This window comes from Alligator sinensis, unplaced genomic scaffold (genome assembly GCF_000455745.1).
Source record: "Alligator sinensis unplaced genomic scaffold, ASM45574v1 scaffold110_1, whole genome shotgun sequence".
Taxonomy (NCBI): domain Eukaryota; kingdom Metazoa; phylum Chordata; order Crocodylia; family Alligatoridae; genus Alligator; species Alligator sinensis.
Window position 1 is genome coordinate 30752 of NW_005843122.1, and position 13364 is coordinate 44115.

General features: G+C 39.3%; 1 protein-coding gene across 1 annotated transcript in view; it reads left to right on the forward strand.

Moving 5' to 3' along the window:
* LRCH1 (leucine rich repeats and calponin homology domain containing 1) overlaps positions 1 to 13364 on the forward strand; it is a 125321-nt gene that overhangs the window by 12838 nt on the left and 99119 nt on the right. Inside the window, exon 2 of the mRNA XM_025193891.1 lies at positions 7126 to 7270. Within this exon, the coding sequence (XP_025049676.1) occupies positions 7158 to 7270 (113 nt within the window). The 5' untranslated portion in view covers positions 7126 to 7157. The remainder of the gene's footprint in view (positions 1 to 7125; positions 7271 to 13364) is intronic.

Here is a 13364-nt window from a genome sequence, read left to right on the forward strand (position 1 = left end):
CACTTAATTAAGCAATCAACCCATATCCTGGTGCCAGAGGATGTTTTATTCATCTTTAGTATTTTTTATAACCACATGCCCTGGTTTTGAGTATCGTTAGGAAATACAGAGTATGCATCTTTTATACTTACCTTTGTTTGGGGGGTTGCAGAGCAGTATACAGTAGAAAGCAGTATGTTTAATAACTGCTAAAATTTTGTTTGACTAAAGTAGTACAGGCAAATGAGGTAGGTTGTAGGATCTTGGGAATCAGTATAAATCAAGGTTTAATATGTGCCAGTTGCCTTAAATAGGTATCTCACTTCTTTAAGTACTCAGTGAGTATTTCAGAAACTGTATTGGTTTGTCTTGTTACATCATAAGACAATATTGGGAATCCTTTATGATAGTGAAATTTTTCTCAGGATTGTGGCATTAACAGATGTCCGTATATCAGTGGGCTTCCAGCAGTAAGGGTTATAAATGAATGAATGAGGGAATCATGCTTTGAAAATTGTGTAAAATAGGTAGGTAAAATAATTTCTTTGTAACTGAAAGGTGATTTGTCCTGCTTCTGCATATGTAGTTAGTCCTTTTCTTTTTCATCTTTTGATTTTTAAACAGCCTCATTGTTCTGTATCGGGGAATAATGGTGGGCTACTGGCAGAGTATGTAACAGTGGTTCTCAGCCAGGATGCTGAAGTACTGTAGGGTACCACAAGTTCCTTTTAAGGATGCTGCGGGGTGCAAACACTTGAGTCACAAGATAAAGCCGGAGATTCCAAATAGGGATCCATAGAGTCAAACACGTTTTGACCTGTTGTGGTCTTTGAGTTCTTTACAACAGAAGAATTGCTCTTGTTTTTTCCCCTAGACAAAAAAATGAGTGAAAACTAAAAACTGGTACTTTCCGAGGAAAAACTTGAGTTTCAAAGGGTTGAGAACCACTTGTATCTGAGATTAGGTCTCCCCCTAGTGGCTGATTCTAGTGAATGACTGACTGTACAGTCTCTTACTTTTGAGAACTCAATTTTTCTTTAGCTCAAGTACAATAAATTATTTATATCCTTTGTTAGAATCTTGCTAATGGCAATGGGCATTTATACACGTGCTCTGGGAGTGGGGGGAGGGTGCTTTAATTAGAGTGGTTCCAAGAGCTGCTCTAATTAAAACGCCTGTAGCGGTTTGCGTATCAGTTTTCCCACACTGAAAAATGGTGATGAGGGCGCTTTAACCAAAGCTCGTCAACACTGGAGTCTGCTGGAGTGCAGTAATTACCATGTTAATTGAGTCTGTTGTGGCGCACTGTAATTATAGCGTGTCAGAGCAGCCTTGCTGCTCATGTATAGGTGCCACATGGTGTCACCATCATATAATAACAGCATGTTGCATTAGCAAGTGGTATCTTGACTCCATTAAAAAGTTGAGCTTCATTGAGGAATTGCCCTTAGCTTCCCTGAATGTCTTTGCTTAGCTCATTTACTCACCCATGATGCTATGATGGCAGCAGGTGGAACAAGAAGTAAGAGAGTTCATATAGATAAGCTTTTTGATTATAACTGCCAGGCACAAAGTATACTTTGATTTTAATACATTAGTTTATAAGAATAATGGCAGAGAGATGCAAATGTATGTTGTTTCTTGTGTTTTTTAATGAGCTGTGACAGTAAAAGTAATTTTTTTAAAGTTAATTTTTATATTAATCAGTATATGAAAAGAGGAGGAAAATATATTATGGCAGACAAAAAATTAAGCCTTAAGAAATACAAACTAGCAAAGTCACTATATATTATTGTGATCCTGTGTGTGTCCTTGCTTGTTACATCTTGTCTAAACGCTATGTTATCTCTGGGACATGCATGTTGACTGCCTGTTCTGTGAGTCACCTTTTTATGTTGAACACAGTAAAGTTATATGCTAAAATGTTGTTGTTCAGTTTCTGTATACAAAGCCTATGTGAGCAGCCCTTTGCTGGCATGAGTTCACTGGCATGCCAGCGTGTCTCTTGCTGGAGCTCCACATGCACAATGACTTCTTTCTCAAAGTACTCCTAAGTGAACACCTCTGAAGCTGTCAAAGATTCTCACTGCCGTTAGTACCAATTTATGATTTCTGTTGTCATCAGTAAAGACAAGCTTTGGAACCACAAACTTCTTTGGGATAAGGCAAAAATAGAGAGATGTATAAGCTAAGGGTTCATGTTAATATATCATAGATATACATATGCAAAATAAAAGCCAGGTACTCCCAGAACTTTTAACTCCATGGGTGAATTGTACAATTAGGGTAGAGTTAGCATGTCTCTTGATTTGTTATCCTGCCTCTTGATTCATGACTTGATTTATTTGTCCTGCCTTGGTCAGGGGGTTAGACTAGGTGACTTTGGAGGTCCCTTCCAGGCCTAGTTTTCTGTGACTCTATTACATGAACTTCCTGAATTCTCCACCTATTCTGATTTAGATGCATCCACTGAACCAATCACAATGGTATCTGTGTACAAATGATACTACCTTCTTTAGAACAAGTCCTATGTTAATTCTATGCCATGGTCTAATTTCTTGCCTTTTATTTTTTTTACATGTGTTGTCATAATGTTGAATTTGTACTCTGTTGCAGATTAATATTCTCTGTTTTGTTTCCAGTAAGTAATGGACAGATATATTTATATTCATTTGTCCAAGAAACAATTTGTACATTCTGAGTATAGTTATGGCAATAGAAGTTTTCCTTTATCATCATCTGAACTCTTAAAATAAGATTATTTATTTTACTTTTTTGCAAACCATCTCCATTATTAAAAATGTGGCATGAGATATGGTTGATTGTGTATGTGGTCAAATATATTTCTTTAATTGTTATTCTAACCTATATGAACTTTGGCTTTTTTTGTATGACAGCATTTCTTATGGCTCATATAAAAGACAAATTTGGTTAGTTACTTTAGGCACACAAAAAAGAGCCCAGGACTGTTAATCATACAAGAAAAATATGATGTTAGAACTCTAAAGGCAGTACTAGCTCTTGTCAGATAGAGGTTTTGGGGTCAATGTATTGCAAGTTTTGTGTTAGCTGACTTAATTGACCTTTCACCAGCAAATGGTTTGTTATAGGGTTATGATTCCATTATAATAGGAGCAGTGTAAACATAGGAAGTTGCAGTCTGCCATGGAGATGGTTGTGATTAGTATTATGGTAGCAATACACTGGCCAAGAACACACTGTGCTAGCCACCGTAGAAACACGTAACAAAAGACAACACAATTTTATTTTCTAATCTGCTCTTCTCTTTATTGTTGTTCATCCACAGCTAAAGAAGTTTGTTTTGTGTATTGTATTGGGTTCTTGTCTAGTCTCCAACTCAGTACCATAATTTTATGATACAAAAACAATATCATTGCTACAAAATTGTGCTGACTGTTTAAAGATTAATTCCACCTAATATTTTTATAGACTGACTTGCTTATTATTTTGCATTTCATTACTTTATTTTGGAGATATAGCAAGCTTTTTCTTGGCAGGAGTAAAAGTTTGTGAAGCCAAATGTAGTTTGAAAATCTCTTCATGTTAGCTACAATGAATTAGTCAGATATTTCAATTAAAAAAGCATAAGGAACTGTCTCTAGAATATATTTCCCTCACCCCATTGAACCAATGTATTTTAATGCACATGTAGCCTAATTCCTAACAAGAAAGTCACCAGAGGTGGTCAGTCAGGCAGTTTTTGTAACTATTAAACATACTGCAAATCATGTTATATGTGAGGAAATGCAGTATGTTCATCTGCAAATTGCTTTTGTTTTCCTAATTTTGTATTTGAACATGGATAGAATCAAAGTCAAGAATGCTGTCAGCAAAGTCAGTTGAAGTCGAGTAATGTTCTAATTGTGATTAAAATTAATTCACTTGCTACCTTATTAGCAAAATTGCTGCCTCAGCACCTTTTATTCCTAACTTTCATGAACAGCAAATGCTCTGCAATTCAAAATCCCCACCATAATTATTCTTCCATCATGCTTTTGTTACCTTTGTAAAGTTAAACTTCATATATTGCACCACTAATTCCAGTTACTCCATTTTTTTATTGCATAGAATCCATTCATGGATTTGCAGAAATTTCATGTTTTTAATTGACCTCATCCAATTTCCTAGTCAGATTAGGGACTATGCTGTCACAAATTGACGCTTACCTGTCTGCTGCTTTAATTAATATAATATAATATAATATAATTAATTATAATAATTAATAATTATATTAATGATTAATTATAATATAATTAACATAATATAATAACCTTTTCTCCTAATGTCAGTCTCCTACCCACCTATATTCCCTTATTATATTCTTATTTACATACATTTTTATTCATCTGTATTTAAAATATACATTGTTTTTCACTTCTTTTTTAACTATCTCTGTGCATGTGATTTAGCACTTTCTTTTGTTTTCTTTTATGGACATGATTTCATTTGAATTTCAGTTCAATGGACATAAAAAATACATACAAGTTTTAGTGACAATAACAGAAGAGTATAATGTATTATTTCTTTTTCTATGTTGTGTACATAATTTAATGTACTTTTAATTATCAGTACAGCTGTATCATTAATACAGTAGGATTTTGTTCTGTTGTCATCTCAGTTTTAGTATTAAGAGCACTGCTCAGATTAACCTTAGTTGTCAGGAATTTTAACTGAGCTGTTCATTAAAAAAATAAAACCAAACAACCCCCCCCCCCCCCAACCCACAAAACCAACTACTTCCTTCCCCCAACACAAAAGATGTTTGTTATACTTTAAGATAAGATGTGAAAAGTGTGGTAAGGTGTATAGATGGCCTTTCAGGATGAGGCCATCCCATCAATTAAGGTGGTGTTCCCCAGGGATTGGTGCTTGGATCCATGCTCTTTAATATATTAATTAATGGCTTGGATGAGGCAGTGGAAAGCTCTGATATTAAGTTTGTAGATGATACCAAGCTGTGGGGAAATTCAGGCACACTGGAAGATAGGGTCAAGATCAAGGATGACCTTGACAGGCTAGACTCACGGGCAAAACGGAATCAGATGAGGTTTAACAAGGATAAGTACAAAGTCCTTCATCTGGGTAGGAAGAACCCTTACCACAACTACACAATGGGTGGTGGCCCACTGGCTGGCATAGCAACTGAGCGAGACCTGAAGCTCAAAACAATGTAAGTGGTGGCAAGAGTTATCCAATAATGAACAGGTATATCTTTTTGTCAGTATTTGACAGCACTGATTTTTCCTGTGAAATTAGTTTGAATTAGTTTGAGGGTGCTTAACTGGAGGAAATGGTTTTGTGTGTGATGTCATGAAGCCGGTGTAATGAAGTTAAATCCAAAGATGTGGTTGAAAGGTTGACGGTCAAAGAACTTAACTGGGTTGCTTGATCGAGTCTCCAGTTCTCTGATTATGAGGAAATTAAATAGCATTACGCAAAAGATTATCGTTATGTACTCCAAAAATACATTGAAAAATAAACACTCAAAGTAGGGGAAGCCAAATTTTAAACTGAGTCCTTAGAAGATCTTAGTGATGACTGACTTCAGAAATAAATGCTTCTTTTCCTGAAAAGGTTCTGCACAGTAGGTATTCATCTATGTAAGAGGAGGTATATTTGGCATGCTCTTGAAGCACAAATGCTTTGAAATATGAGCAGCAGCAATCTTGCAACTGTTCCGCTGGTATGTTTTTGTGAGGCTCCAGAATTTGAAGCATATGCCAGCTGTAATGGAAACTTCATTGTTTAGGGCACACAGATTAATGAAGAGAGGCCTGGATATGGATTTAAAGTAGTGGGCTGCAACTTTGTTAACATGCATTGGGTGCTATCCTCCTTGCTTCTTTAGACTGCCATGTGCTAACCATAAGTAGGGTCAATGCAGGGGTTTTGGACACCTACCATGTAAATCATAACCTGAGATAAATTATTCGCAGTCTACCCAAGTATTTAACTCACCTCACTCTTTTGAACCTTCTTACCAAACCCTAAAGGGGACAGAGGTTACCAAAGCAGTACTCTGTTTTGTGAAAGTCTGGCCTCACCAGTGGGTTAACTGAAAGGTTCTCCTTTTTGCCCTTTGTCTGTGCTGGAAACTAGCCTTAAGTTGTTATAACAAAATAAACATTGCCACAAATGATAAATTTGAGTCTCAAAGTCTTCCCTCTCCTGTTTTAACCAAATTGTAGTGAAGAAGTAGAAAACAACCGCTAGGCCTCTGAAAGACCAACAGTATCCTGCAAACATAGCATTTCCAGTGCAGCCACTTAGAGGCAAAGGAAGTTGAGACTAAGAAGCTCAAGGGGCCTAAGCAGAGGCTTCATTTCATGAGGACTCATCAATAGGCCAGTCAGCTCTCATCTCCCTCTGGCTGGTCAGTAATAGGGGGCTGGGATGGTGCAGGTGCTAAGGCACATGATTGAGAGCCCAGAGGTTACCAGTTCAAGGCTGTAGCAGAAGTTCTCATGGTGCAGCTCTGTCAGATTCCAATGAATATGAATTCTGCTAAATACCGTATCGCACAAGGACACGAAAAAGGAAAAGAAGGTCAATAACATTCAGGTAAAGTCTGGAGAAAGAGAGGACAACCTATATGCTGCTACACGTACCTGACCTTTGTTCTGGGTCAGTCTGCCTCACTAAAAGTCTGCTCAAGTTTTTCAGCTGGTGAAATGGTCTTTGGCTTTTGTTGTATTCCTGTGCGTAAGCTTGTCTGTGTTTACTATGAGTGGAGGGAACACACCCAAGGTCAGCAGTGCTCCTGTTGCTGTTCCACACCTTTGTGAATCAGTACATCAGAAGTTGGTTCCATGTCAAAATTTGGAAATAACTGTTGAGAGTGTCTAATTTGATAGGACAAAAATCATAACAAAAACTGGGAAGGTTAGTTTGACAGATTATGTAAGAGAATGAAGTTATATGACTTGTTCTGTAATATGCACATCCCATCTTTCTAACCTTTGCAAGAAAAATTCCCAGTCATTTATTTTTAAGAAAGCTACAATTTGGAGACCATGTCCAGCTGTCTGTCAGTCTTGGGTTGTGGTCTTTTGCTTTGAAACGCAAATTTCAGAATTTGTATTTTCAAACAATAAGTTAACATTTTGATTTTTTTTTTCTCCTCAGATCTATCCAAGAATAGATTAACTGAAGTTCCTATGGAGCTGTGTCACTTTGTGTCACTGGAAACACTGAATCTGTACCACAATTGTATTAAAATTATTCCAGATGCCGTAGTGAATTTACAAATGCTCACTTATTTAAATTTGAGGTAAGTTAAATTTACTGCTTTACCTGTGCAAATTCAAGCATGCTGGCCTCTCTCATCTCATTTTTGTGCTTTTCTTTGGAAACTTCATTGACTCATTTAATTGCCTACTATATAAGAGAGAAGCTGTAATGATGAAATAACATTTATTTCTCCTGGTGTTGTCTCAGCAAATCATGATGCTTATTATATTAGCGTAATATTGATGGAATTATTCCTGATCCCTTTGTGACGGTAATGAACTTTTACATGTCTCGCATATGCTGATTTTGATAGCAATTAACACATGTAGAGCAAATGTGCCTTGCCTTCATAAGCTTAAATTAAAAAAAAATCCATGTTGATATCTACAGCATATGCCTTGTCTTCACTACAACATGGTTGTGTTACAAATTGTGAAAACATTTACTCATTATTTCCAGAAAGAAGTATAATTTTGGGTCATATCAAAGACACTGTAGTTTTGAAAAACTAGGATACTCATGTAAATTCTGTGTATTCATAGTAATACTTTATGGATGTGCCAAAATGCTTAGATATTTGAGAATTCTTCAGGGTAATTGTTAACAAATTTATTTGAGTTTAGCCAGTTGGTGGTAGAAGACATTAATACTTTATGAAGTAAGTGCTAAATAAGCAGTTTTTAGTAGGGTCATTGTATAGTTATAGCAGCGATAGTCCAGGGAATATACAAAAAAGAGAAAATATTTCCATTTACATAATGGAGTTAAACAAAAGTAATTGTTATAGCTTCAGCTAAATACTAGGTAGATCTGCTTGTTTCCCAGAGGAAGAGCATTTTGTACTCATAAGCTTGTTTGATGTGTCTCCCAAAGACATGGTTAGGCACAGACATCCAGTATAGAATACTACCGAACAAAATTTGCTTCTCCAAATTAATAAATTAGAACTTTACATATTTCCTATGATTCATAAACATTAATCCTCAGAATATCCCTGTGTGGTAAAACAAGTTTAGCTAATAGATAAAAATATGAAAATATATGGCAAGAAGGGTAACTAGACTAGTGGCTCAGTAGTAAGCCTTGAAATTTCTATTCCTTCTGAAGGAATAGAAATTCTGCCCAGATGTCATCCGAGTTGGACTTGGTAGTTAATGGAGCCTTTCCAGATGGGAAATAAAGAGAAGGGAACCTAAAGGTAGAGTAGCGAGACTCCCCCCTCCCCCCATGGAACACATGCTGGCTCTGGTTCCCTCATGGCCAAGTAATAGCAGCCCTAGCAGCAGCTCCAGCCCTGGCTGCAGGGCTGGGGCTCAAGCTGATGCTACCACAGCTGCTGTTGTGTAGCTGAGCCAGCATATGTTGTGGCCAGAGCCAGCATATGTTGCATGCTCTATGCCCCTGGCTGGAGGGGGGCCAGAGCTGCAATAGGAAGGTAAAGGGTGGTAGGGAGCACAGGCAGCAAGGGGAGTGACAGTGTGGGGAACAGGCAGGAGGAGCCAGACACTGGGGGGTGGGGGCAGATGGGGAGAAGTTATACAGGCAAGGGGGCAGGCGCTAGGGAGGAGCAAGCACTGGGGAGAGGGGCTCAAGTGGTGGTGGAGGAATAGGCAGCAGAGGGCAAAAAATGAGAACTGAGGTGCATTTCTTTCACACATAAGTAGATAATTCAACACTTTGACAGAATGTGAGAAGAACTTGGTGGGTTTCATATATTTTATGGGAAAGCAATCTAGAACTGAACTATTTAAATATTTGTTTAAAAATACTTTATTTCCCTGGTGCAGTGGGGGTGGGGGGAAGAATTTAAGACAACCCCCCAATAATTGGATTTTATCGATGGATAATTATAACAAATTTATAAATTTTCCATGTGTAAAATCTAATTATTGGCAGGTTCTTTTAAATTTGAAGTTGTCTTGGATTTGGGTAAATACATTACTTGTTACAGTGTTTGTGCTGTAGGGGAGGATGTCAGAATTTAGTTATCTGAGGACAGAGTGAAGGTTGATTTGCTGTTGAGGGAGTCAAGATTGAGGGTAGTGATTTATATGAAATAGACATACTTTGAGGAAGCCTGAGGCCCTAAAGGGTGGGCCGTGGCTATGCAGGAGTTTTGTTGTTTTTTTTTTTTTTTTTTTACCTAGGCTACTAGGTTCCATTTTCAGGTTTGTAGGTACTGAGGACATATTTTCAAACTTACAGTATGTTGTCATTTATCTCGAGTTTTGGCATCTGAGAAACAGCGGTACTCATAGTCATTCTAAATATTTTTGTTTCTGTTAGAATTTAGCACTTACGACCGATGAAATGCTGTCACAACTAGACATGTATAAACAAGTTGGTATGAGAAATATACCAAGTTTACATCTTGCACATGTAATTGCATTTTGGAATTATGGCTGGAAAACTCATTGCAAAAAGTATAATTTGTGTGATTTAGGCATATCACTACAAACCAAGAACAACTGCAGACAAAGTGGTAACATTTAAATTTGTATATAATAGCCTAATAAAATAGGGCCACAGTAGATTATAGAATCATGAACAAGAAGAAATGTATTAAAATTCTCATTTAAGGTTGTGTACCCACCTCCCACCTCCCTACAACATAATAGTCTTCTGAAGTATTTTTCTCTCTCATGTGGGAATAGACTTTCTCTTTGTTTGTTGACCACAATTAGGATTCTGTAGTGGAAAGAAAAATGCTTTTGACTTCTACAAATGTATTGCATTCTCACAAGAAAAATACCATGCATTACAGACTCATATTTCTCTTTCTGGCTTAATAGTCATGCTTTCTGATGTTATAGAATAGGGCCCACAGGCCAGATCTGGTCCATGGAGCCACAGGGCTTTGCTTGTGCCTGTGCCTGCCCATGCTTGTTCTTATGCCACTTCTCTCTCTCTCAGGCCCCTTCCCTTCCCCAAGGCCATGGTATTGATGCAGGTTTCAGCCAGAAGGGAACTGTTCTAGGGCCATGAAGATGGAAGCTGTACCCATGCTGTTGCTGCTTAGTGTACTTTACTAATAGATACAGTTTATATATTTATATAAATATTTAATGATAATTTATCAAATAATTATGATTCAGCATTTCACATTTCTCCTCATGGATAACTTCTGAATTTTGTAGGAATTCAAACATTATTTATCATTGTAGGTATACCACTTGACCTTATTTTTCTGTTTCAGAGCATGGAAGAACTATTATTTTTTTCATGTGCCAGATTTTTTTTTTTGGTCTAGTGATAAATATAGCGCTTGGAAATGCTGTTTTAAGATCTATCTATTAAGTAGGAGAATAAGAGTAGTACTTTGGCCTCCCATAATAGCTTGTAAATAGTTTTGTTTCCTTGGTTGAAGGAAAGTAGTGTTTCATTGCGTTTGCTGAGAGACCAGCCAAGCAAATTTTATACCCCAGATCTTCAAGGTTTAATGCAGGGGCAGGCAAAATATGGCCCTCAGGCTGGCTCCGGCCCACCAGGCCATTCTGTCTGGCCTGCAGGGCACCTAAAAAGTTTAGAAAATTAATATTTATGTGCTTCTGGCTGCCTGTCAAAGATGACAGGAGCCAGGGGCAGTAAGACCCAGGGGAAGCTGTCAGGAGTCAGGAACTAGGCCGGCCAGCCAGGCCCCACCCCCAGCCTCCTCTCATGGAAGCCTCTGCCTACCTTGGCTTTCACTGCTCCCCTGCACGCCTGCTCCAGCACCACATGGACCTGGGCTGCATCACTGGACTGCGGGAGCATGGGTCTGTGCTGGTACTCCAGGGCCAGGAGCAGGAGGGGGTGTGTGTGTGTCCATGTAATGAGGGAAGGGGGGAGAGAGAGAGAGAAGTGAGAGAGGCACAGAGTATGCGTGCGCGCGCACGCGCGCCCATAGGGCAAGTCCCGCACGCACCCCACCATACCCATGAACCCACACCACCCTCACACTGCCATACATGCAGGCACCCCCTCACATCCCAGCCACCTGCACCCCACAAATCCACGCACATCCCCCCCCACATGCTCCCTCACCCCACATCCCCCACAACCTCCCCATACCCCACACACCCACAGCCCCCCACAAAACTATACCCACCCCATGCCCCTCCCAATTTACAAGAGTAAGACTTCATTTTAAGCTATTGTGCAATGACCTCTGTGTACACTACACAAACGCATGTAAATCAGGACAAAAACATTTTTTGAAATCTAATTAATGAATGTTATAGATGTTTGATTTTTACAGTATAATTAGGTATTTTTCTGGTTCTGAGATAGCAAAACCCCTTGCTGAAAGGAGTATTTGGGGGGCAAGGGGAGGGACTTCTGGTGGTAAAGGCTGGAGGCTAAGGGGTGGGACTTCTGTTCCCAAGCTGGTGACCAGCGGGCGAGGCACCTGTCAAGGGGCAGGACTCTCCATGTGGCTCTCAACAACTTCCCAAAACTCAGTAAGCAGCCCTCCACCTAAAATAATTGACCACCCCTGATTTAATGTATAATACACATATGAGAAAATGTTGCCTTCCATACTGAGTTACCATGCATAGTAAAGACTCGAGGCAAAAAATGAGAACTGAGGTGCTTTTCTTTCACACATAAGTAGATAATGCAGCACTTTGACAGAAGATGAGAAGAACTTGGTGGGTTTCATATATTTCAGGGGGAAGCAATCTAGAACTGAACTATTTAAAATAAAATATTTTAAATATAGATTTAATTCTTGGTTTAAATATTAGAAAAATGGACATAGAGGGATAGAGTGACTCTGTCATACATCACGTTATTATATATGCATATCTACAGTATCATATGCATAAGAACAATTTTGTTCTATTGGGTCATATTTTAAGAACCAGTGAAGTCCCAAAAATGACTAGACATCATTGGAAGTCAGAAATTGCTGACGTTTCAGTACCATAGCACACGAGTGTCAAACTGTTCACATGGCAAAGTATTGTACTTTGGAATGGCTGTTAGTCTCTGAAGAAGAGGCCATCAGAGAGCAGATATTTTGAGGCTGTCTGATTGACTCAAATGATTAATCCCAGCAAATTTCTCTGTGCTATATCAGCCTGCATGGTGCTTTTCAATTCATCAGTGTGGAATGTAAACAAGGTGTAGCTGACACCTGTCTTGTTATCTACAAGTTCTGCAGATGAGTTGTCTGACTGTATGAAACTACATAGGTTGAATCAGACTTTCATATATGTTAGTGTCGGAAGGGACCTCAATAGATCAGTCTTGTTATCTACAAGTTCTGCAGATGAGTTGTCTGACTGTATGAAACTACATAGGTTGAATCAGACTTTCATATATGTTAGTGTCGGAAGGGACCTCAATAGATCATCGAGTCCGATCCCCTGCCCCCTGGCCACTCTAACTGTGAAGAAGTTCTTCCTAATGTCCAGTCTAAATCTGCTCTCTGCTAGCTTGTGGCCATTATTTCTTGTAACCCCCGGGGGCACCTTGGTGAATAAATACTCACCAATTTCCTTCTGTGCCCCCGTGATGAACTTATAGGCAGCCACAAGGTCGCCTCTCAACCTTCTCTTGCGGAGGCTGAATAGATCCAGTTTCTCTAGTCTCTCCTCGTAAGGCTTGGTCTGTAGGCCCTTAACCATATGAGTGGCCCTTCTCTGGACCCTCTCCAGGTTATCCGCATCCCTCTTGAAGTGCGGCGCCCAGAATTGCATGCAGTACTCCAACTGCGGTCTGACCAGCGCCCGATAGAGGGGAAGTATCACCTCCTTGGACCTATTCGTCATGCATCTGCTGATGCACGATAAAGTGCCATTAGCTTTTTTGATGGCTTCGTCACACTGCCGACTCATGTTCATCTTGGAGTCCACTAGGACTCCAAGATCCCTTTCCATTTCCGTGCCACCCAGCAGGTCATTCCCTAGGCTGTAGGTGTGCTGGACATTTTTCCTCCCTAGGTGCAGTACTTTGCATTTCTCCTTGTTGAACTGCATTCTGTGGTTTTCTGCGCACTTGTCCAACCTGTCCAGATCTGCTTGCAGCTGTTCCCTGCCCTCCGGCGTGTCCACTTCTCCCCATAGCTTTGTGTCATCTGCAAACTTGGACAGAGTACACTTCACTCCCTCGTCCAAGTCGCTGATGAAGACATTGAAGAGTATCGGTCC